This window comes from Falco naumanni, chromosome 11 (assembly GCF_017639655.2).
Source record: "Falco naumanni isolate bFalNau1 chromosome 11, bFalNau1.pat, whole genome shotgun sequence".
Taxonomy (NCBI): domain Eukaryota; kingdom Metazoa; phylum Chordata; class Aves; order Falconiformes; family Falconidae; genus Falco; species Falco naumanni.
Window position 1 is genome coordinate 13,834,302 of NC_054064.1, and position 23,573 is coordinate 13,857,874.

General features: G+C 41.3%; 2 protein-coding genes and 1 long non-coding RNA gene across 9 annotated transcripts in view; 1 reads left to right on the top strand and 2 right to left on the bottom strand.

Annotated features, from left to right (window-relative positions):
• Positions 1–514, bottom strand: part of LOC121095774 (uncharacterized oxidoreductase ZK1290.5-like) — a 49,744-nt gene extending 49,230 nt beyond the window's left edge. For all 5 annotated transcript variants that reach the window (XR_005830203.1, XR_005830202.1, XM_040611074.1 and 2 more), the window contains exon 1: positions 391–514. Coding sequence is in view for 3 of the 5 variants with exons in the window: in XM_040611074.1 (XP_040467008.1) it covers positions 391–481 (91 nt within the window). In the remaining 2 variants the exon portion in view is untranslated. The remainder of the gene's footprint in view (positions 1–390) is intronic.
• A 44-nt stretch (positions 515–558) lies between these two features.
• On the top strand, positions 559–23,500 carry DPH5 (diphthamide biosynthesis 5). Of its 3 annotated transcripts, none has more exons than XM_040611075.1 (8): positions 559–603; positions 771–935; positions 4,397–4,521; positions 7,808–7,916; positions 18,939–19,059; positions 21,173–21,212; positions 22,277–22,380; positions 23,252–23,500. In XM_040611075.1, the coding sequence occupies exons 2-8, from the start codon at positions 801–803 to the stop codon at positions 23,473–23,475; spliced, it is 858 nt and encodes a 285-aa protein (XP_040467009.1). In that variant the 5' UTR covers positions 559–603; positions 771–800; the 3' UTR covers positions 23,476–23,500. The 3 variants fall into 3 exon arrangements, with proteins under 3 accessions (XP_040467009.1, XP_040467011.1, XP_040467010.1); XM_040611077.1 differs by having other exon boundaries at positions 585–606; XM_040611076.1 differs by lacking the exon at positions 559–603 and adding an exon at positions 634–664.
• LOC121095777 lies at positions 11,316–18,945 on the bottom strand. Its single transcript, XR_005830205.1, has 2 exons — positions 13,437–18,945; positions 11,316–12,208 (listed from the first exon to the last, which is right to left on the bottom strand). It is a non-coding gene; the product is annotated as an uncharacterized LOC121095777 (long non-coding RNA).
• Positions 23,501–23,573: the final 73 nt, after the last annotated feature.

The following is a 23,573-nucleotide window of genomic DNA, read 5'->3' on the forward strand; positions in this document are numbered from 1 at the left end:
TGAAGAAAAGTCTGCTCTAAGGCCCGTAAGCAAATAAAACAAAAAGAAGCCCCCAAACCCCACTGAACGCTAGCGTGGGGGGAGTGGAGAGATTCCCAGGCAGAAAAGCTTGCCTTGCTGCAGGGCGGCTGGAGGAACCCCACAAAGCCCCACTTACGAGGACCACGAAGGCCCACCCAGCCACAGACAGGCCTTTGGAGGGGCGCCGGCGCTGAACTAGGCGGGCCCAGCGCCCCAGCGGGGAGCTCCGGGCCCGGGCCAGCGGCGGAGCCGAGCCCTGAGGAGCCAGCCCGGCAGCGACCCCCACCACCTCACAACGTCGCTCAGGGGGAGGCATCCCCGGCGCGAAGTTTCGGCCAGGCCCACCGCCGGCTCCGCCGCGGCACTTACCGAGCCCCAGCACCGGGATACACCGGCCGTTGCCGAGCGGCACCGTGGGGCAGCCACGCGCCCCACCCCCCCCTGCCACCGCCGCCGCCATGTTTAACGAGCGCGCTCCCCGCCGCGGGAGACTACAGCTCCCGGCAGCCCCCGCGGCCGCCCAGTGCCGCCAAGCGCGGCGCGGGGGTGGCCGCTGGCGGCGGCGCGGCCGGCGGGAGGCAGGTGGGGCACGGGCCGCGGCGGCGGGTGGGCGCGGCGGGGCGGGTGGCAGGAGCGGGGAGAGGTGGGGAGAGGTGAGGCCAGGCCAGGCCAGGCCTCGGCGCGGGAGGCAGTCGGTGGCATGGGGAGGGGGTTTCCCCGGCTGACCCCCGTGTTCCTTCCCGCGGTAGGTGGCGGCGGCCCTGGCGGCCTCCCCGAGCATGCTGTACCTGGTCGGGCTGGGCCTGGGCGATGCCAAGGACATCACGGTGAAGGGGCTGGAGGCGGTGAGGCGGTGCCGCAGAGTGTACCTGGAGGCCTACACGTCCCTCCTCACGGTGGGCAAGGAGGCGCTGGTAGGTCCCGCCGCCGCACGGGGCCCCGGCGCTTCGTCCCGGGGGGCAGGGGGTGCCGGGGCTGCGGCCAGCAGCGGCTGCGGGGGGACACTGAGGGTGCGTGGCCTCGGGAACAGCGTGTGCGTGACCCTCACGGGCTGTAATTTATAGGAGAAATCGTTTCGCTGCCATGCGAGAAGACTGGAACGAAAATAAAATCTTCTTACAAGTGTAGACATTAGTTTTCATCTCACATTATCACAATGTATCAGGTCCAGAAATGTTGGAGAACTTGGTTAGAAAAATGTATGATCTGTTTACAAACAAAACAAAACAAAAAAATAAAAGACGTACCAGAAAAATACATGTTTTGGAGCCTTGGACCGGTGTATCGGCCTGAGGTATTACGATGTGCCTGCTGGGAATAACGTGTTTAAGAGTTTAATCAGTCATATTTCAGAGCTTCTCACTGCACAATTGATAATAAAATAAAATCCAAATTATTTAAAAAAATGAATTTCCCTGTGCATTTTCTTATTTTCAGGCAGTTTCTTTCCCTTAAGAGCATACTAATAGTGTCACACATTTTTGTCATATTTGTATGAGCAAGAGCCAAAACCACGCACTTCTGCAACATCAATGTAATGTCAACAAACCTTGGTTTTCAGTAAGGAAAAAAAATAATTCACGCCCCAGACATTTCTGTGTTTCCTTGTGGGCCAAGCTGTCTCACTATTTTGGGACTTCCAGAACATGCACGGTTCAGTTAGAGATGGGTTGTTGAACAACACTGAGTTAAGCTTTTTCGTAGCAAACACACCTTATGGAAGAAGAAAGTAGTAAAAATTTGCAAATTCTAATTCTGATAGGTTCACCTGTCATAGAAAGATAAAGTTTAATGTTGAAATAATACCAAAAAAAGAGCTTATTTACCCACAGAACAGGGGTCTTGCCCCCAAATGAGCTGTCCTGTTTGCGTATTGGATGCTGTATAGCCATAATGGACTTCTATGCATACCTGTATGCACGTACAGCACATGAGACACTTAGCTTGTAGTCAGCTTGGTTTCTAGATACAAGCTAGGTTAGAATATTTGGGGCCATCTCTATAGTGTCTGCTGTATTTTGTAATGAAGATCTACTCTGTTTTTCTGGTTTTTTTTTTTCAGTATACACAAGCAATTGGAATTGAAAGTAATCCATTCAAAATAAAATGTTATTGTTGTTTTTGGATAGTTGGGAAACTGAAAAATAAAAATGATTACTTGGATATTTTACTTTGCAAAATCTGCAATCAAAATCTTGGTTATCAAAAAAAATATTGATGAATTCGTGGTCAGTTGAAAATAAAATATTGAGTAATAGAAAAATGCTGAATATTTTTGGCATGGTTGTTTTGGGGAGTTTGTTTTGTTTTTTATTGGTTTGAGTCTTTTGGAAACCTTGAAGTCCCAAAGATGAAGTAATTTGAAAAATGATCAATAAAAACAAAGATTCTGTCTTACCTGAAACTGTGAAAGAGGGAATATAGAAATTAATCACCAAGTCTTGATATTACAGTTCAGTTTACATACAAGTGACAGCACTGAATGGTTTATTTAGTACTCTGAAGGCCAGTCTCTCATAAGCAACATGAACAGTTACGGGAAAGCTCTTGAGATAAAGAACAGATCTTTTCTTGGATTTCTAGAAATCCTCCTGTGTTGATGCTTTTAAAATCAGATCTCAAAATTCAAATGTCATAACCTACGGAGTTTATCTTGTTGGCCTAAGATGTATATTAAAGGCTATTTGATGTCAACCATCTAAATCGGCCCTTAATTTGGTGAAAGAGCTGTGTGGACGCAGTGGCCTCCCAGTGAGTCTACATTTTAGGTTTTGTCAGGAGAGTGCTTTTTATGTAGTCTCTAATTAATGTGCCTTGATTTTCATTGTGGAGCAGTCTCAAAGCATGCAAATAGATTCCATTAGATGAAAAAACTTGATGGTGTACTTCTGGGAATGCAACTGCTTTGCTCTGTGGTGTGCATTCGCTTACAGTACTGGACTAAAGTTGGTCTGGTTCAATGGTAAACCCACCCAAAAGTTATGTAGCCTTGTTACTGAGTTCTCAGCACCAAGTGCTTTGCTTTATACATCTGCTGCTGTTGTGCTAATGTGCATCTAGTGTAAGATACCTAATAAAAACAAATGGATTATCAAAATTTGTTGTAGTTTGTCTAGTATGGACCTCAGCAGTACTCCAGGGTGGCTGTCAACTGTTCTGAATCACAGATACAAGATTGGTGTATACATTTATTTGGTCCCATTTCTATCAAATCTGTACAGCTTGTAGTCTGTTTCGTAAGGAAAACAATATCCTTATTTTACAGAGGTAGAGAACCATCCAAAAATGGTGAGGAAGTCATCTACAGAAAGGGAACTGAACCCAGTAACAGAGGTCCCATATCTAGTACTGTAGCTATGGGATGGATATTTTTATGGAAGCATTACTCCACTTCTGTACAAGTATGATGGTTCTCATGTCAATTCACTGTTCTTTGTAGGCAAAGATGATTCTATCATTGAAGTCACAGGAGAAGTCAGAGGAAAATCTTTCTGGACCATAACTGACTTAATTGCTTTATCAATTTGTTAATATTTGTAATACCACCCAAACTTTCTGGATACTATTTAGAACAAAACCAGCTTTCTTTGTCTGTGCCCTGGAAAAAAACCCTTTATCTGGTCATATAAAGAGCACATGAAATGTATGTCTCTAAGACCCATGACTTGGAGACAGATAGGTTCAGGATAGTCAGACAACATGTTCTTAGCACTAATAAGTTTTATTACACGTGTGAGATTGATTCTGGAAATAAAGGCATTTAAAACATACAAAGAGACATGATGATTATTGAACTGCTGGAGAACAGTGAAGGATGTGATCATATACGTGTATGCCTGTATACATAGTGGAGTATTTCTTACAGAGAACTGAAAATGAAGGATTAATGTGAAATCATTCATTAGATGTGGTATAGTTAGAATGTGCTAAAGAAAAATATCAACTAGGTCGTGGTATAGCTAGTGTCATATTTGTATCTGGTTTGATGTCAGTATTTTAACTCACCTAAGCAGTTAGGCTCAGACTTGTAAAAGGGGATGCTTTACAGCAGGATGACCAGTTAAATTAACTGTACCTCTATGCCTAGAGTCTACCCAGGTACCTTCAGTATGCAGGTGTGATTGAGCTATGTTTGGAATAGCTTCTCAACTGCACAGCATAAACCCCAAAGTCCTTATCAGAATAATGTGCTTGACTGATTTCTGTCAACTTGGAGCTGCTTTATGGGAAGCTCAGGTGTTCTTGCAAGGGGAGGCAGGGTTCTGTAAGACATGTGTCAGACTGCTGGAAAGTGTCCATTGTCTGTGTTCCTGAGAGATACTAAACCACTCCTGAATGTCTTACTTCGGTGTTTTTTATTAATTTCAATTTCTAGGAGGAGTTTTATGGAAAAGAATTGATTTTGGCTGACCGAGAAACAGTGGAACAAGACGCAGATAGCATTTTAAAAGAAGCTGATGTTTGTGATGTTGCGTTTCTTGTAGTTGGTGATCCTTTCGGGTAAGACAAAGCAACATTTTAGTTACTGCTATAGTTTGTTCAGTCTCTCTTTTTCAATAGGAAGGAGCCATAGTCCATGACTAATTCTTTATGAAGAAGCTGATTTTCAGACCATAAGCACTTTTTATGTATTTCTATATTTCGTATTGCATTAAAAATATACATGCAGTTGTCTACAGTTTATATTGCTTTGGAGTTTCCTTGCCCAGCTATCCCTTGTAGATAGGAATGTGGACCCTCCAGGTTATATGAATCTTTCCTTTAGCAGTCACTTACCATTTCATTCTCCGTGCTAGCTTTTTACAGGTAATATTTTGTTCCATGTTTTATCTGCTAACAGAAGAAATTCTACGATATCTTGTAATTAAGAAATGTGCTATGTTTTGAGAGAGTGTTCTTTTAGTTGCTCTTCATACTTAAAAATTGCAGCTTTTAGGCTCAGGTTTTTTAGAATGAATGCTGATTGATGGTTGTACAGTGCTTCTGCTTTGATATATGCAAGTTTTTAAAATCACTTAGGTTGTTATAGATGTCTTCTCATTTTGGTTTATTAAGCCTTTTGTTTCCACTTTTTATTCCTGCTGAAAAGTATAGTCTTTTTCTATCACCAGAAGGATCTCCTTCTGTCTTTTCAGTCAGGCATCATCAATCTGTAATGTCAAGCCATACAGAAGAGCTTTTAGTCTCCAGCTGGTGATTCAAGATTTATACCACAGTGTTAAGGGGCACAAGAAAAATCAAATCACTGAGTACCCTATTTGTGAGTGAAAAAATAGAGTTTATGAAAAAGAGAAGCAGTGTGCACATCTGTCAAAAGCGGATAATTTATGTAAATACAGGTTGAAGGGAATTGGCAAGAGAATATTGTATTAAAGTATGGGCAGATGATGCTGTATTGCAGAAATATTGTTTATTCTTTCAATGCATGTTAACATTAAAATTAGGATTCATGTAGAGTATAGAGCCACATCACCTGTGCCCTTGTGCTCTGAGTATGTGACTGATACAACTAAATACACAAGATGAAAAAAAAGAAACCTACACATACTGAAATGTAGTCAGTACTTGTAAGCACTATCCTGATCTGCCTCAGTTATCATTAGTTTCAGTGTCAAAATACTTCAATTCTGGTTAACATAGTACATCATTGTAGAAAATGACCCTTTTTTTTGGAATATCTCTCTCTAAATGTTTACATTCCTAGCTCTTAATATTACAGCTAGAACTGCTTCTGTGCCCACATAGAGCCCTAAGGATTTTAGGGTTTATGAGGTTCCTAGGAAAGAGTGCTAAATATTTTTGTCCCAAGAGAAGCCATATGGGAGGAGGATAGAAGCCATGTGACCGTAGCTGATCATAGGGTTCCAAGTAATCTGCAGGTAAGAAGAGTACCTGGCAGCCCTAGGAAATCTCAGGTGTTGGTGGTTAATGGTTAAAGTGATAAAACAAGCTGTGCCCCTGTCATTCTTCTCACTTGTTCATGGTAATTTTTTATCTGCATATGTGGTAATGGCTGTGGAGGTACTAGCAGGGACCTGGCAATTTCAGTAGTATACTGGAAAGCCCACCTTCGTGTAGCCTGGTCCTGTCATTCATCTTATTACTACTCATAAAACTTAAAAAGCTGTATTAGTGTCAGAAAATGATAGTATAGCTGTTGGTGCAGAGGGCTGCCGCTGTGAAGGCTTTGCTGGTATTAGCCGAGTGCTCTTGAGGGCACTTCTGCTTTTAGTTACAGTCATTATGGACAGATCTACTGGGAGAAAATACTGGCTGGAGCAAATTTCAGTGAATAAAGCCAGCTGATCCCTTGGTCGGTATTAGCATAACCACAAAATCCTCCAGTGCTTCTTGTCCTATGTATGTGAAGGGAATAAAACTAGTCCCCTCTTAGTGCAGGCATTCTTAAATCCCCTTTGCTTATGGAACTCAGGATCATAGTTTGTTTACCAGCCAAAGTGTAGTTTTAGATCACTTCACTGCATTCTTCTAGGTCTGGGAGCCTGTTTGTAGCAGGGTCTCTCATTTCCCAAATTCAGATCCCACCATTTCTTTTCCCTCCAGTGAAATTAATTTCCTTTTAAAATGATTGATCTTCACAGCCTTGCCAGCAGCTGCCACTTTTGTGCGCCAGTCTGAAGCACCTGATCTACTGATGGGTGCTAGTCAGACGTGCAGCATCAAAAATATCAGACTGAAAATCCGGGGAATTTTGTTAGGGTTACTGAACCAGGCCAGGGTAAAGCAGTCTTCCTATTTAATTATTGTTATTGGCATATGCTATTTCTTTCTTTGCTTCCTTCTTTGGAATGGCCACGCTGAAATGTGTGGTACATCTTGGGAATGAGATGGCTAAGGCCGTTGTTCTGGTTTGATAAATTTAGGTAAGGGGTAGGTGCATTTTTGGATTTCACATGGAAAATGGGAGTGCCTAGCATGTATGTAAGCATACATACAAGCAAGATACATATGTAAACGTGGTTGCAGTTTAGAGATTTGTTGGATCTGTATATACTTACCATTTTAGGACTAATCCCAATTGCATTAATCACAAGCCCAGTAATTTTTGCACCAGTCACTGCAAGGTGTGTATTGACGATTAGGCCTGGAGCCAAATTTAGCTCACTTCTAACCTTAACTAGAATTTTCTTAATTATTTCAGAATAAATTTGATCACTTTAACTTAGGCATTGTTAATATAAGTGATTTGTCTTAAATATTATAAAAATTGATTTAGTCAAAGGATGTTTTTTCTAAGGACTGCATGCAGTTTACCTCAGTCTGGTCAGAGTTCTTGTTCGAGTGTGTTGCTTTCCTGGCATGCACTGGTGCCAATGGGAAAAGGCCTGGCTGTGCAGCAAGTGAGGAAATACTGGAGTTTTGTTGAAGTCTATGCCAAATGGAGTTGGCCTTTACAGTTAACAGATGTCCAGCAGACACCTGCAGAAGGCAAAGGATACATGGAACTTTCCCTTTCAAGTACTTGCTAATGCTACTTTAAAAAGTAACAATAGTATTGGTGCTACAGTTTTAATTATGCCAGAGAGCTGCAAAGAACTGAAACGTACTGAGGATGCCTGTATTTTCAGCTAGGGAAGATGACATGTGGAAGCCGTATTGGAGTTTTTACTCTCCTGTAACAATTAGTCAAGTTATTGGTGCCCTCTTGGCACCTCTGCGTTGCCTGGGTTTCGAAGGGTTTAATTTTACTTTCAGAACAAACTATAATGCTAGTAATACTAGGCCACTTTATCTTTCCAGTATTTTAATGCCTTTCTTTTCTTAGGGCCACAACGCATAGCGATTTAGTACTACGTGCAGTAAAACTGGGGATTCCATACAAGATCATTCATAATGCTTCAATAATGAATGCAGTGGGCTGCTGTGGTTTACAGGTAACATTTTTGTATGTATGCTATTACACAACTGCTAAACTTAGAATTGGTGAGCTCTTCTACTGCTATGGCAGAGCGTGTTGCAATCTAAAGTCTGAAGATCTGTAGCAACTGTACGCTTCTGTTGTCAGAATTTGTTAACACTTCCTTTTCAGCATGCTACACATCAGCAAAAGTCCCTTTTGATGAGAGCACGTGAAAATGAACAGCAACACTTCTATTCTTCTCTGCTTTCTAACTTCCTTCTGCCCCAGGAAAATTTTAAGTTACTCTACAGATAAAGCCTTGCTCACGTTGGCTTCCTTCTACTACCGATGGTCACTTGATAACTTTATTCTTAAATTAGGTTGTTATTCTGTGGAAAAATGTGCTAGTCTTATCCTAAAAGGAATACATGCACAAGCCTGTCTATATGCCCAACTCAGATCATAACTAATTCCAAAATCTTGTATATGATGCATTCTTTCTGTTCAAGGTTGACCTGTCTTCACTTTCTGGCCATCTGCCAAGAGAGGAGGGATTTTAGCCAAGGACTAGAACAACAAATTACAGTTTTTGTGCTTCTTGAATGACTAAACTGGAAAATGTCTAGCGTCCCCCAAGAAAATACTTCACTACTTCCTTTTACACATACATAGGTCCATTATTTTCCTGCATGAAAAATGTTATGGCAATGTATGTATCATAACTAATCGCAGAGGAATTAGTTGAAGCTTCCCCTCACTTCTTTTCACTAATTACTTTAACACAGAACCTGCCCTCTCAAGGTTCAGAGTGGTTCCCTGTGTATGGGAACCCCTAAACCAAGCTCCCGCTTTATCAAAGTGGAAAGGAAGCACAGGAATGTAACTGTACTACAGACAAGACTTGGGGGTTTGAACAGCAAGTTTTCATCACTGAAGGAGGTAGCATTCCTTCCTAGCTTTGTATAAAATAACACTTTATTTTTCATTTTCAGCAAACAACTAACTGACACCCTCAAATTTACACTGACAAACTCCAGTAGCCTTATATCAATGCTGCCCAGCAGCAGAAAATCTGTTGCAATAAGTTGAGTATTATCTCTGTCTTTAATCACCTTTAAATGGTTAGAAATGTGAGAGCCCTGTCAGCTGGCAGTTCAGCAACACTGCATTGACAACTGCTCTGAGATGTGAATGCTAATGCTAAAGGGAATGCAGTACAGGATTCACATTCTTTATAATTATTCCCATGAGCACTTTCTTAGTGATAACCTGCCTATTGCTGTGAGACCTGGGACCAGTGCTGGTTAACATCTTTGTCAGCAACAAGGACAGGAGGATCAAGCACACCCTCAGCAAGTTTGCCGACACCACCAAGCTGAGTGGTGCGGTCGACACGCTGGAGGGCAGGGATGCCACCCAGAGGGACCCTGGCAGCCTCGAGAGGTGGGTCTGTGCGAACCTCCTGATGTTCAACAAGGCCAAGTGCAACCCCCGGTGTCCATACAGGCTGGACAGGGAATGGGCTGAGAGCAGCCCTGAGGAGAAAGATGTGGGGGTGATGGTTGATGAGAAGCAAAAGATGACCCAGCAATGTGTGCTTGCAGACCAGAAAGCCAACCGTGCCCTGGGCTGCATCAAAACCAGCATGACCAGAGGCGGATGGAGGTGATTCTCCCCCTCTGCTCTCATGAGCCCCCGCCTGCAGTGCTGTGTTCAGCTCTGGGGCCCCCACATAAGAACGACATGTACCTGTTGCAATGAGTCCAGAGAAGGCCACAAAGGTGATCAGAGGGCTGAGCACCTCTGCTACGAAGGCAGGCTGATAGGGCTGCAGTTCTTCAGCCTGGAGAATAGAAAGCTCTGGGGAGACCTTGTAGCTGCCTTCCAGTACCTAAAGGGGCCCTACAAGAAAGCTGGAGAGGGACTTTTTACAAGGGCATGTGGCGATAGCACAAGGGGTAATGGCTTTAAACTGAAAGAGGGCAGATTTAGGTTAGATATTAGGAAGAAATTCTTTACTGTGAGTGTGATGAGGCACTGGAACAGGTTGCCCCGAGAAGCTGTGGATGCCCCATCCCTGGCAGTGCTCAAGGCCAGGCTGGATGAGCTTTGAGCAACCTGGTGTACTTGAAGGTGCCCCAGCCCATGGCAGGGGGCTTGGAACTAGATGATCTTTAAGGTCCCTTCCAACCCGAACCATTCTATGACACTAAAATTATCTTTTAGGAAGGAAGTAGGCTCCTTGTTGTATAAAATCTACATGTGCAGCAGACAGATGGCAGCTGTCGCATGACTGCACTTATTGGGGTGGGTAATGCCGGAGTCGAGGCTGGGGCTCACCCTTTCCCCTTTTGGCTTCACAGTGGCACAAAGTTTGCGTCTGCTCTCAAGCTGTTGACAAGTAGTTTCTGCTACCCGCTATCTTTTTACTGTTCTTTTACGTTCATTAGGAAGGAAGATGCAAGGCTCTTGTTCCCAAAGAGAATAGATGACTAAGTTTTCTGAAAGTTTGCTTCCCCCACAACTCCAGCTAGGCATAGGAAGGAGTATAGAGCTTCTGGGTTATTTGAAAAAGAGAGCAGAAAACTAACGGAATATATTTCGAACAGTTTGTAAGGTTTTTCACATATGCAGAGTTTTGGAGATTAGTTTACTATTTATTTCCTTATCCCATGCTGAAGGGAACAGACCATGAAGGAAATGTGATGTTATTCACTCTGGCATTAGTCCCCTTTTCCCTTCTGGCTTGGGAGGGGCTGCCTTCTCATAAGTCAACATTCCTGTTGTTGTATAAAGCATTTTAGGAAATAGTGATCATATTGTATTACCGGACAGACTATAACCAGCTGTATGTTTAACTCTTCATTGCTCCTTACAGGCATAACAGCAAGTGAGGGGTATGCTACAAAAAAGCAGCCTGTGATTTTATTAGAGTTGTGGTGGAAGTTTATAATTTCTTTCCACAGTCTTTACGTTCATGGCTGTCTCCTGCCATCCATTTAGTTTTGGAGTTATTGTGTTTCAAATGGCAAAGTTGCTGTCAAATATAGCAGGGATTCCTCTTTTGCTTCACCACAGAAAAGGCTTGGCTTTTTTTCTTGTTTTAATCTGATTGTGATACAAAACCTCTTTCTTTCTTACTGGAGAAAAACAGGAAACACCTTTATACGCTGTTCTGAAAGCCATGTGCGTAGTGAGCTGTAACTGCTGATTAGGCCCTCAGTAAAATGCAGCTACAGCCTGGTCTGTGCACAAAAGAACATGCCTTTTGTCATCAGAGTAATGTTTCTGTGCAGCCAACAATATTCTGGTAGTTGTGCTGTTTTCCCGTACAGTAGTGAGTTACTGAAGTCAGTAGAGCATTCGTGATGCTTTGTCACCTTCAATTCATAAATATATTTCTTGCCAAATTGTAAAGAAGGGTCAATATCTGTTTTCAAATAGTTGGGGTTTTGGGGGTGGTTTTTTTTTTTACTGTCTTGCCCATTTAACAGAATCAGTTCAGCTGTTTTGAAGGCTGCACAGATGAAGATTGTATTTGCACAAAGAACAGGGTTATTTTAGTTTTGAAAATTAAACTTTAATTTCTAGGAAGCTCTCAGAGATTCATAGAGAGAGCTATAGCCATTGAAAGCAGGGGATAGTGTAACTTGGCAAAGTACTAGTCTGACTGGGCATAAGGCTCTATGACTTGCTCTGGCTTCGTCTTTTATGCTGTTCTTGCTGTGCTTCACTGTCAGATTCCCCCCCGCCCCCCTCCCAAGGCTGAAGATCATCTTTTCCCTCAAACCCAAATGCATATAGCCCCGGGGGAGAAGCCAGGAAAAGTGACTGTGTGTGAGTGCCTCTTAGCACATTCTCTGTAGGTTCACCTCTCTTGGCTCGAGTTTGATATGTAGGTATGTTGATCACTCTGACTCACGTTGTAGTGGGGAACAATGACCTGGTGAAGAAACTCATGCAGTTTGGTATCAATGCGCATTGCCAGGGAGTCGGGACAGGGGACAGAAGTCCTCAGGGGAAGGCCAAAATTCTCAGAGAGCACTTCTAGTAGGTGGTAACCAGTGAGACAGTTCAGCTTTCCTCATCAGCAGCTGCACTGTACTTCTGTAGCTTTGCAAAGCTTAGTATTTTAGGTAAGAGGCTTCCCCGTGTTCTATACCACCGCTCAGCTACCCTGTGAGCGGGACGTTGCCTCGGCTCGGTCTGGCTAGGACTCAGCTTTGCAAGTTGGGAACAGAGGGGCAGCCTGGCGCGACTTCCATAGCTTTATCCGTACCCACACCCGGTTTTTCAGAATAGGGCTGATTGCTAAGGCTCTTCGCCCTAGAATAAAGAGGCAGAGAACTCAGGATCTCTGATTTACACCTTTCCCCTTCCTTCCTAATTTGCATGACATCTGGATTAGTTTGGGATGGTCACTAACCAGAGTGGCGCTTTTGGGACAGAGTTCTCTCTTGACCCCGTTCTGGTAATTTGTCTTTGAGGTAGCAGTATGGATGGTCAAACACATGAGGAAGACTGCATCATGCTGACCTGTGATGCACGTGAAGGAATGATGCAACTTCAAATGGTTTGAGATAATGGCATTACAGTAAAAAAAAAAAAGAGGACTGAGAACTACAGTGCAAAGCTGGAGGCCAGCCACTGGATGAAACAAAAGACTAAAATGAGCCACTCATTTACGGGAGAGTGGTCTTGCTAGTTTTGAAAGCATTTACTTTATGTTTTGGTATGGTAGCTAGGAAAAAAACATGTCATGGCAAAGGCCTGCCTTTCTTTTGAGACATACCCACTTTCCACCTGAATAGCTTCAGAACAAACATCTGCATGTCCCCTTGTTTCTTTCAGTGACTCATCTCCATTTTTTTTGTTTGCAGTCCAGTTAATTCTTGTAAGACAATTAAGGTTATAAAACAGTTTTGTCTTTTCATTACTCGCTGATCACTTAAATGCAAAAGCAGTGCTTGCTTTGATATTTTTGAGTCTTTACTGAAGAGGTGAGTACATTTTCAGTGTCAAGTAGAAAAACATTACTTATAGATAAGGAAGCTGAAGGATGCTATCATTACTTGCTGTGCTTACAGTCAAATAGAAAACCTGTAGTAGCTGCAGGAGCGGAACCTTCAAGTTACACCCTCTCTCTGTACCTTAATCTTCAAAAATACTCTTTGTTCTAATAGGAGGGGCTTTATGCAAAGTAGTTTTTTATTCACTGACAGTTAAACCAAATTGTTTTCCATCGCTGGTTAGTTTTTTTTGCTTACTACCAGCTTTTGAGCCTTTCAGAAGTTGGCATTTATTCTTAAACCAATTAAAGGTTAAATAATTGCTAGTCACACTGCTACCTTACTCACAACAGCTGTTCCACTTAGTGCTGTTTCTCACCAGCAAACACGACCCAGAAACATCATTTAATCAGAATAGATTCCTTTTTTTCTCTATTTAGAGACCTTCATTTCAGTTTAGTAACACAAGTGACCAGGGTGGGAAGGACTTATTTGATATTGCTGGGAAGGGTCCTGGGAGGTTTTTAAAGTTAAAGTGACATTACCTTGGAGGGAAAATCGTGTCCTGTTCAAGTTTGCTTGGAGTTTGAGTCTTTTGATAGCTGAATTTTGTTCTGCTTGTGCAGGAGTTATTTCCTAAGTACTGATACAGGAAACAGCCAAGGGAAAAACGTGCTCTTCCCTTCAGCTGCTTTTATGTGATTTGCCTCAGCTGCCTCCTGAAGACTGCAATCACGTGTAGTGGGCTTCCCCCAGCCAAACGTCCTTTTCTTCACAGTTCCTTGCTCTCTGGCACATACTAAGGGGACTGGAGGTTTTTGGGACATCTGAGCCAATCTGTTGGTTTGCAGTACAAAAAGGAGTCATAAACCCATGTGTGAATGATAAAAAACTTTCAATTTCATGGGAAGGTTCTCATGAGAGGCATTCAGAGTTGCTAAAGGTCTCTGGTACTAAATAAGATACTGCAAAGGGCTAGAGCTAGGCTTGTGATTGATTCTTATGACCAATTACAAGCAAAAGTGAAATTTGACTGATTCTTGCTGCCTCTTTGTTGATGATTATCATACTTCCTAAGCTGTTCTTTGGCAACAATATATAATATAAAGAGCAGAAGTAGCCCTTTAATCTGACGTATATGGTCTGGAGGGTTGTTAATGGTTATGGAGGATAAGGGGAGAAATCTGACTGGTTAGGTTCCTTTTTTTGAGGATGAGTGTTGCATAGCGTCACATCAAAATTCTTATGACAAGGATAAACAAAACATGTCTTAGCTTTTCTGTGTATGTTCTTTGGGATTTATCAAGAAGCAACCTGGGAAAATGCAATGTGCTCTACAGTCTCCGCAATCCATTGAGAAACAGCCTTAGGAGAAAAAGCCTTTTGGTGTCTGGCAGTGGGATGTGATCGGACTGTGCAGTATGTTCATTTACAAAACACACCTGTCCTGTGAGAACTTTCTGCAGTGTAGCCTGTGACCATCTCAGCGCGGAATATAGCGGGGTAGTGTTTCAGTCATACAGGGTTTACAGGCATTTGCTTGTGTATACAGGTGCCAGGTCTGAAAAATGTAGTAAGACTCCTTTTCACCTTCTTCCCCTGACATGTATCCAGTTCTGAACCTGCTTGGAATTTTAGAAAAGGAGGTAGGCTCATAAGTGAAAGAATTGCTTTGTCACCATTGCAGCTGATACAGCAATAATTCTGGGAAAGACGCTGTAAAAATAAATGTCTGTGTTTTGAAATGTTTACTTCTTGGTTTCTCTGCAGCTGCTGTCCTACTGACCTTTAATATCACGGCACATCTTCTCCTGCTGGCTTTAGTACTTTCTAGAGGGGATGGGGGATCTTCCTTTTTTAATTTCCCTATTTGGTCTGAGCTTGTTCCTCATTTTTATGCCCTATATTTTTGTGGTGATTAGCCACACGAATATTTTGAGTGAAGACTGTTTATCTTGACAGCTTCAGGTGTCTGATGTCATTCAGACTGGCCATTAACGAAGTTGCTCAGTAGTTTCATTGAAATTTCATGCAGGCTTTCCAAGCTGAGATCATGGTACGGCACTTTTTCTGTCCGAGTTTATTCTGGCCACTCAATCAGCAATCAATTCTGCTTATATAAACAACAAGTAAAATAAGAAATATCATTAACCGAAGGGTTAACAATTTTAACTGAAAACAGACACCTCAGTACCAAAAGTTGTCAGATGTTCTTTCACATTATGTGTGTAAATAAAATAGGAAGATATAGCTTGTTCTGAAGTGATGAAAGTGTGAGTTGAAGAACAGCTTTCTGCAGTATTTTGAGAGAGGCAGAAAACTCCACCAGACAGAGCATAGCCTGGGAGTGGAGAGTGCGGCTTCCTTTCCTGACTTCAGCTATTGCATTGCAAAATTTAAGTGCACAAAGCTTTGCTTAAGCCAATTACTACTGGGGGGTGGGGTGGTGGTGGGGTGCATTTCCAAAGACTGAGGTCTTTCAAAATGACCTTTTGAAATTGTTCTGTGAAGTTTTTGAGCATTAGGGGAGAAGGTAAGAAGGTCAGTTTGCAAGCTGAGAGCACGAAATGTCTGTCCAACCATTTCAGTGAGCCCCTTTGAAATTCTGGCACTTTTGTGCCTGAGCAGAATGTAGGCACTCTAACAAATCTGATGATTAGTGCAAGTGTGATGCTTGAGATGTTTTAGCTTGTACAGAGCAGATCTTGCCCACTCCTAAACCCCAGCTGCTTAATGTAGAGTGCAGCACACAGAAGTCCACTGTGAAACTCCATTTGCTGTTGCCTGCCTTTAAAGCTGTGCCAGCAACCATACAGCATGCTCGTTTCACTGAAAATATACAGAGCTCTTCATTGTCTTACTAAACTTATTCTTAACCATCTCAAAGCATGACATAAATCCTCAGTTTTCTTGTAGTAACACCTTGGTTAACAAACGTGTCACAGTCTTACTCCAATGACAAGCATGATTTCTGGAATTCTGGGGCCCTGTTCAGTCTTTTATGGTTGGTGGACAGAATATTTTTTAAATCTAAGTGCATTCCGTCTCTAGTGGTCCTGCTGTCCTCTGTAGCTGCTGAATCCTTAGGGTAGTAGTGGATTTTTTGGTATTTACTGCTCTCTGCAGCAAGTGTCTTAAAAGTGATACTTCAGGCAGGATTTCAAGAGGTAGAAATTAGAACGCAGCACAGGGATCTGTATTAGGAACACACTGAATCTACATGAGGTACAAAGGGAGAGTTAAAAGCGTAAGTTCTGATACAGTTCTGTGTTGCTTCTTTAATGCAGACTTGCACAGGTGGAAGAGCAGCGCTTACGTTTCTATGAATGTCACATGTCTGCAGACATGAAATTCTGGATGAGAAAGAAATATTTGTGTCTGTGGAAGTGCTTGTAAGGAAATAGATTACGAGTAGTCATGCAAAATAGGGGTATCCATTTATTGCTTTAGTTCCATAGCATTCATAGGTTGTTGGTGTACCAGAAAGTTTCCAAAGTAGTATTTTCCCCTCTTTCACTTATAGTAAAAATACGTATGCATTAATGCTAGGAAATCTATTCTTTAGCAGTTTAGTTGGTAGAAGGGTATAAGTTGTAAATGCATTTCTAGGCGGTAATAAAATATAACCCATTCCATCTTGTTGGTGTAAAAGTTACTTCTGTGCTGTCCAGGTGCTGTGAAAACAAGCATATTTTTGTGAGACTCTTAAGTACAGTTTTCTAGGATATCAATACTTTGTGGAGATATTCTGAAGTTATTTCTACTGAATAGACAGGCCATTTCTCACAAAAATGTTTTATTCTTTTTTGACATTCAGACTTCAGTTTTAATGCAAAACCTGGTAAACAAAGGACAGATTCAGTGAATCTGACTGGCAGTGCTCGCACAAAAAGGGTAACTTGCCAAACTTCTTGTTGGCAAAGATGATGGAGAATTGTTGTAATGATCAATAGAAACGAGAAAAATAATGATCAGAACAAGTGCTGTAGGGTATACAGTTGAATGCCCAACTTGTTTTTAATATGTGGCATAATGGTTTAAAATATCAGATTCCCAACAAAACCCTTATCGGATAGTGACGTTTTGCCCATTTGTGCATATTGTTTTCTTTGCTAAAAGGCAGAGGTGGAAGTTTCTCTCTTTCAGGGTATCCAAATGCCAAAGGGACTGGGATAAGATTTGAAGTTAATTGTGGCCACCTTCTGCACTGAGTGAGGACTGCTGCTTTTTGGGAATGACTGCAGTGGCTTTCAGGTAGAAGGTGGTAAGCTAGTCAGTTAGGTTGGTACTGCATTTGTTGATGACTGAAGATATACTACCAATGAGAGTAAAGGTTAACTTGCTCCTAGATGCTCTCACTGTGAAGGGCAGAAAGAGAAACTCCTTATTCTAACAGTTTTTGTTCATATTTGGTACAAAATGGAAAGAGTTCTAGCTTGCCACATGAAAAATCGGTAAAACATAGCTTGCTTTGTTTCTTTGTCTAGAGCACAGCCTTGAAATAGTTAACAAGTTACATCAGGAGCACTGCAGTTGGTTCAACCTATATTTAGTTTACTGGAAGAACCTTTAGGTTGTGAAATATATGTGGTGTGTTCTTGTCCTTGTGCTAGAATGAAATATATAAAGAGGAAACGTTTTCAGTAATATTCCAGGAATCTTTGAATAAACACTCTTCCTATCAGCACGAATGGTTAAAATTTGAGTTTTTGATCCCTTGAAAACAAACATGTTTCTGCTTTGATTCAAATTCTGCTTTGCCAGCATAAAGGAGTTACAACCACAGCCTAGTGCCGCAGTAAAGTAACTGTACAGGGGAATCCCCAGATGTGAAGGAGCTGCCAGAGCTGCTTCTACATAGGGTCCTCTTCTCTGCTGACAGCACTCACAGTGCCTCCTGTAGTGGGCTTGGAAAAGCAGTTTTTCCTTCCAGGTTTCCAGAGAAAGTGGGGAGGTTAGTTCACATAGCCGTTGTTTCTCTGGCGGGCTTGAGCAGGCAGAATATTGGCAAGTTGTAAAACTCGCCTGGGATGGCCCCATTCCAGAGCTGAACTGACCAAAATTGATGTGTGGTTTTGCCCTTTTTCAGGTTGGTTACAGAAACTTCCAAGCCACATGCTGCCTTAGGTTACAGACAGCTTTTGCTTTTGCATCACTGGAAATGATTGGCAAGACTATCGCTTCAAATGCCTTCACCGAGATGAGGGACTTGCAGTAATAAATAGTGTTAAGGTTGAGAATAAGATCAGTGAGTATGTTTGACATAGAATCTGCTAGCAGTATTATATGGGCATAAAAAATGTTGCACCTCTCTGCTTCACGCACAACCTGTCCCTCTCTTCAGATCTTCATGTCCACTCTGTCTTTAGACTGTAACTTCTTTTGCACGATACAGCTTTCATCTGCAGGAAAGTGCCGTTTTAATACAAATAGTACTGTATCAGTAGAATCAAAACTTTGTAAGTATTACGGCATTAGTAGAAGTTGCCTAGCCTTCAGCAAAATAAGAAGTCATAATGTTGGTGCTAATTTTAAAAGGGTTTTGCCTTTAGAAGGGCTTCAGAATTAAGTAACAAAGAATAGAACGTAGATTGAAACTTAGTTAATGTATATTGGAAAGGTGAATGCAGAGACAGGTAAAAACTGTACAGGTAGTTTATTAGGTGTTCTTTAATGTGCTTTACTATTTGGAGAATAAAAGAACAACAGCGCATCTCTATTATGAAGAAGAAAAAAACCAGTTCACTAATTACAGATGTTGTTAAAAAGAAAGGAGGGAATGCAAAGGAATGCACTGAAACTAGTCACGAGATAGAGAAGTACAGGTTAGCTTTTTTAGAAGAAAGCATTTTTAATGCAGTGTTTTGTTATGTATCGATGAAAGAGCAAACTTAAGCATCTTATAGGAGAGTACTTTCCTGTGGTATGAAACTTCTAGGCTCAGAATTTTTCAGTGTTGTCAGTTGGTCACGATTTTCATCGCGTTGTATTGCACCCTCTATTTTCTTATTGTGTCTCTGTGTTCCTGCATTTGCTTTGTTTTACAGTTGTACAATTTTGGAGAGACAGTTTCTATAGTTTTCTGGACGGATACATGGAAGCCAGAAAGCTTTTTTGACAAGATCCAGAAGAACAGGCAGAATGGAATGCACACACTGTGCTTACTTGGTAAGCAGCAGCTACCCTGGTTCCTTAGCTACCATCTTCCGCAGCAGCCAGGGACAATAGGGATAGCCGTGAGATGCAGTCTGTGAGTAAACAGATGTTCTTAGCTAAAGTGTACCTTTGAAAATATACCAAAAATGGGAATGTTAGTGTATGTGTACTTCGAGTCAGTTCAGCCATTGTTCATGCTACAGTGGCCAGGAATTTCTTAATTACTCTTCAGAAAATCTGCAAGAAATGATGCCTTGGTAGAAGTCAAATAGGACCAGGAGGCCCGCGTTTGCTCTGAAGATCACTGTGATTTTAAGCTAGGTCTAGCTCAGGATCCAAATCAGATTGCAGGGACTAGCAGCTACGTTCTATTGACTTAATTAGGTTAGAGCTGCACACATTTGACTTCCTGGGGAGCTAAATTTTACGTTTAACCACATTTCTATTTTGTAAGGTGGTAGTCTTTTTCCTAAATTATCTTCTCTAAGGATGTTTTGGGAAAAGGTGATTGTCACGTAAGAAGCTTCAATGCTATAAAAAATCCTTGCTGATGATGGAGCTGAAACAGAATACTGCTCCCCATGGCGCTGTCTGATCTTTATCCTACCCAACCATCCTCGGCTGAAAGCCACTTTCTGAGTAACTCAACTCATCTAGGTAACTTCTCAAAGACTATGGAACTGCCTGCATCTAAACTATAAGACACTTGCATATTTGTATATATACTTACTTACCTTTCTGTATCATCTTTTAGGCACAGTTGGGATCTCTCAGTGCTAAATAAATTAGTATTTTTAGTAAAAACAAGGTCTGTGGTAACTGGAGGGTCCTGAGCAGGAAACAATGTAAATCTGTAAGCATCACTGCACATCAGACTTTCTAGTGCCTTGAAAGCTGTTTGTTTTCAAAACTGGCTAAAAATCAGAATTCTGGTAATTTGTTTTAAAGAAGGATGACTTCACAAGTGTTTTAAACAGGGGTTATTACAACTGTAATATGTTAAAGTATTCTTTAGATATTTTGTATAATCAGTTATATGATCTCCCTTTTTATTATTTTTTATATAGTAGTGAGAGAGTAAAAGTCTTGAAACCATGAAATTGCATTATAAATCTCATGTTTCAGAGACAGCTGTGGTACCTGCAGCTAATTGTGACTCACAGCTGAAAACTTCCAGTTTCCAAATTAATTGTTCCCTTAATACTACTTGATCATTCTGGTCTATGTATTGATCATTTATCCAACTAGACTAGATTACCAGATAAGCAAATGTGACATAAGAAGGTTACTACTGATAAACTACTGAATTCAAAGTGACCTTACGGACATATAAGCAATTTGGTACACTCTGCACTCATAATCTTGCAGCTTTGCATTTTAAACACCTTCCTTCAGAGTCACTTTGGTTTAGGAGTTGATTGTGTAATTTAAGCAATACTTGTTTTTAAAATCAAGATTTAAGATGTATCCAGCTTTCACTATGATAATAATTTGGGGGGGATTTGAATACAGATAACGTTCACTTGCCTCTTGGAGAGATTGTGGTCAGTTAGTTTCGTAACTTTGCAGATGTACAGAGTCTTACCTGACCCCTTCTGTATTTTATTTTTGCCCAAATCCTTGTTATTTCCCATAACAGATTGTTCTAAATTTTGGTTGGAACAGGAAGGAAATGCTAACGAAAGTCAGGTTCCTGCACAGCAGTGAGGTAATAATCACTGTTCATTGGTCAGACTGGTTTACCTTTTGTGACCGCAATGTACTCATGATTTAGGAGTTGTCCCAGTACCCTGATGTGCTTAAACATACTGGTGTTTAGCTATCCTATGGTAAATATGCCTACTATTTGTATACTTAGCAGCATTTTTATTCATTTATATTGCTCTGAAATCTGTGAAACTTGCCCTATCTTTGGGTAAAATCACATGCATAAAATCACAATACTTTGAGACTAATTAACATATGAAACAGTAGAATGTAATCCATGTTCCTTTTTCCTGTAATAGCTCAAGTGTTGTTATAATGTTTGTAGAATCTGCCAATTAAATTAAGCTTTATGTACATAGAGAACTCAACTGGAAAGTTTGTAGGAAACCTGTGTTTTAATATCCATTTTGTTCTACAGATATCAAAGTGAAAGAGCAGTCTCTGGAGAATCTAATGAAGTGAGTCACTGTTTTGAAAATACATAGAAACACACGGTGTATTTCCAAAGGGTTTTTTTGTACAAGGAACAAAGGTTCTTTCCCATAGTCTTAACACTGAACCTACCTGCTTTCTCCTCTTCTACTTCTCTGTGGCCACAGTCTTTGTTTCTTACAAGGAGTCAGCTTCTTTGTTCATTACAAAGGACGTGGCTTTATTTACAGCAACTGAATGAAGTTGCAGCAGAGCATAATCTTTTAACTGTTTCTGTGAGAAGCATTAAGTCACAATGGGGTAAGCTTTCCGCTTGGCAAATGAAGTGTTGTTTTACTACTGTTCTGTCCTACCCTGCAACAGATTAATAGCTGAAACGGTGTTCCGAATCCATTGGTCCTTACACTGCCTAAAACCAGCGTGAAGTACTGAATACATACCACCATTTTTGAACAGCTAAATAAGCAATATATAGAAAAAGCTCTTGAGTTCATTTAGCTGTATTCGGAAAAGCTCTTGCCACATCTTACTGTGTCTCTGCAAGCTGTATGTTTTGAGAGTGGCAAATCTAAATGGTTACTTTATACGCATGCTGTAACTCTGGTCTAAATTAACATTTGTGAAGCCTCACAGTATCATTGTGGTTTGTTTATTCTGGAGGTTCAAAATAAAATTTGACTGAATCCACAGCTGGCAAAGAAAGCACTTCATTTAAGCATATATTTCTAGTCTGTAATCATCTGTCGGCAGGGCATTTGACAGAAAAACAGTACTTTGCCCTTGAATTTAAGTTAACGCAGCTTTCAGGAGTAGCTGCAGAACCTGCATATTGCTTCCAGCAGCTGAATTTGCTTTTAGAACTCAAATGATCTGCCAGCTGGAGGCCCTGCTGTTTCACAGGTGTGGCAAGAGCACAAAAGGCTTCTGTCTTACTTACAAATTCCACTCTTGTCTAAAAGGCCCAGCCTGAGAGCCGGGCCTGTTTAAGTTCGATTTCCTGGTCTAGAGGTTTCTTGAAATAAACTGCAAGAATGCTAGGGACAATGAAAAGGGTTATATGTGAAATTTCTCTGCTTTTCTTTCCCTACAGAGGAAGAAAGATTTATGAGCCACCACGCTACATGAGTGTGAATCAAGCCGCAGAACAGCTTCTTGCCATTATTCAAAACAGGAGGCTCCAAGGAGAAGAACCAGGTACTATCACAATGGTTCTGTCTGCTACTACCCCTCTCAATTCACAGTTACTGATGAGCCTCTGAACTCCACTCCTTCGCTCTTAATCTTGGCATTCTCCTGCTCTGCAGTGGACCTGGGCAGCTTTAAATCCTAGTCATGAGATGGATTTGGCAGAGCTTGAACAGAGTACAGTTCAGTGAGCACAGATGAACAAGCACTAGTGGCTCCTCAAGGTTTAGTCAAAGCCTCAGTTTGGTAACCCTGTACTGTTTCCATCCGTCTTTAAATGTGAGCTCTTTGATCCATTAGAGTTGCAGGAGGTGGAAGGATTCTGAGCATTTTAGATCGGTCAAGCTTCAAAAATTTCTGCTAATTTTATTTAGGCTGGTCCCACTCCGCTCTGCATGAATACCAGCATGAATCTAGGTTAACCCAGTGATGCAGAACTGTGATTTTGACCTTGCTAGTGAAGAGCAAACTGAAGGATGTTTACTGAGACCAGGGCTGAAATCAGTGTCTATAAAAATGACTCAGTTCTGTCACAGAAAAATTCTAATAGAAACTAATCTGTCTATACTTCTCCTTTTAAAAGTTGAAATGCTGTTAAAATGAAAATCCTTTAATTTTATCCTTTAATGAATCAGAAGCAGCAGTTCCCTCAAAGGGAACACAATTCCAGAATTAATTTCCTATTCTGCTTCTGCTACCTTCCGACTTTTGCTTATGAACATCCCTAGAATACAGCTTGGTTTTCTTTGACAACAAGCTTCTTCCTAGGCCACTCCAAGGTTTAAGAAAGCAGTGTTTAGGTTTAAGCATTTTGAGTATTTTTTCCTTTATGATAGGACCATTAGTCAATAAATTAAGCATTTAATCTCCTTTCTTTCAGAAATTACTGAAAACACAGTCTGTGTTGGTCTGGCACGTGTGGGTGCACCGGATCAGAAGATTGCTTCAGGCACACTGTATCAGATGTCCACAGTGGAATTAGGTGGTCCGCTGCATTCTTTGATTGTTACAGGCACTATGCATCCTCTGGAAATAGAAATGCTTAAGCTTTTTTCTGTAGATAGTTCCAGTTTTGAAAATAATGCATTTCAAAAGACCACTTAAATAAAATGAAGCATTTAAATTTTCATTCCGTCTTTCATTTCCTGATCGTGTGAAGATATTCCTGTGAATACTTAGAGCTTGTCTAAGCGCAGTTAGAT

What these genes read in the sequence shown, in the direction of transcription:
- DPH5 (XM_040611075.1), top strand. Translation starts at nt 801, where the DNA reads ATGCTGTACCTGGTCGGGCTGGGCCTGGGCGATGCCAAGGACATCACG. An exon ending in CGGTGGGCAAGGAGGCGCTG is followed by an intron (nt 936 to 4,396) that starts GTAGGTCCCGCC and finishes TTCAATTTCTAG; the next exon opens with GAGGAGTTTTATGGAAAAGA. An exon ending in TGGGCTGCTGTGGTTTACAG is followed by an intron (nt 7,917 to 18,938) that starts GTAACATTTTTG and finishes TTTGTTTTACAG; the next exon opens with TTGTACAATTTTGGAGAGAC.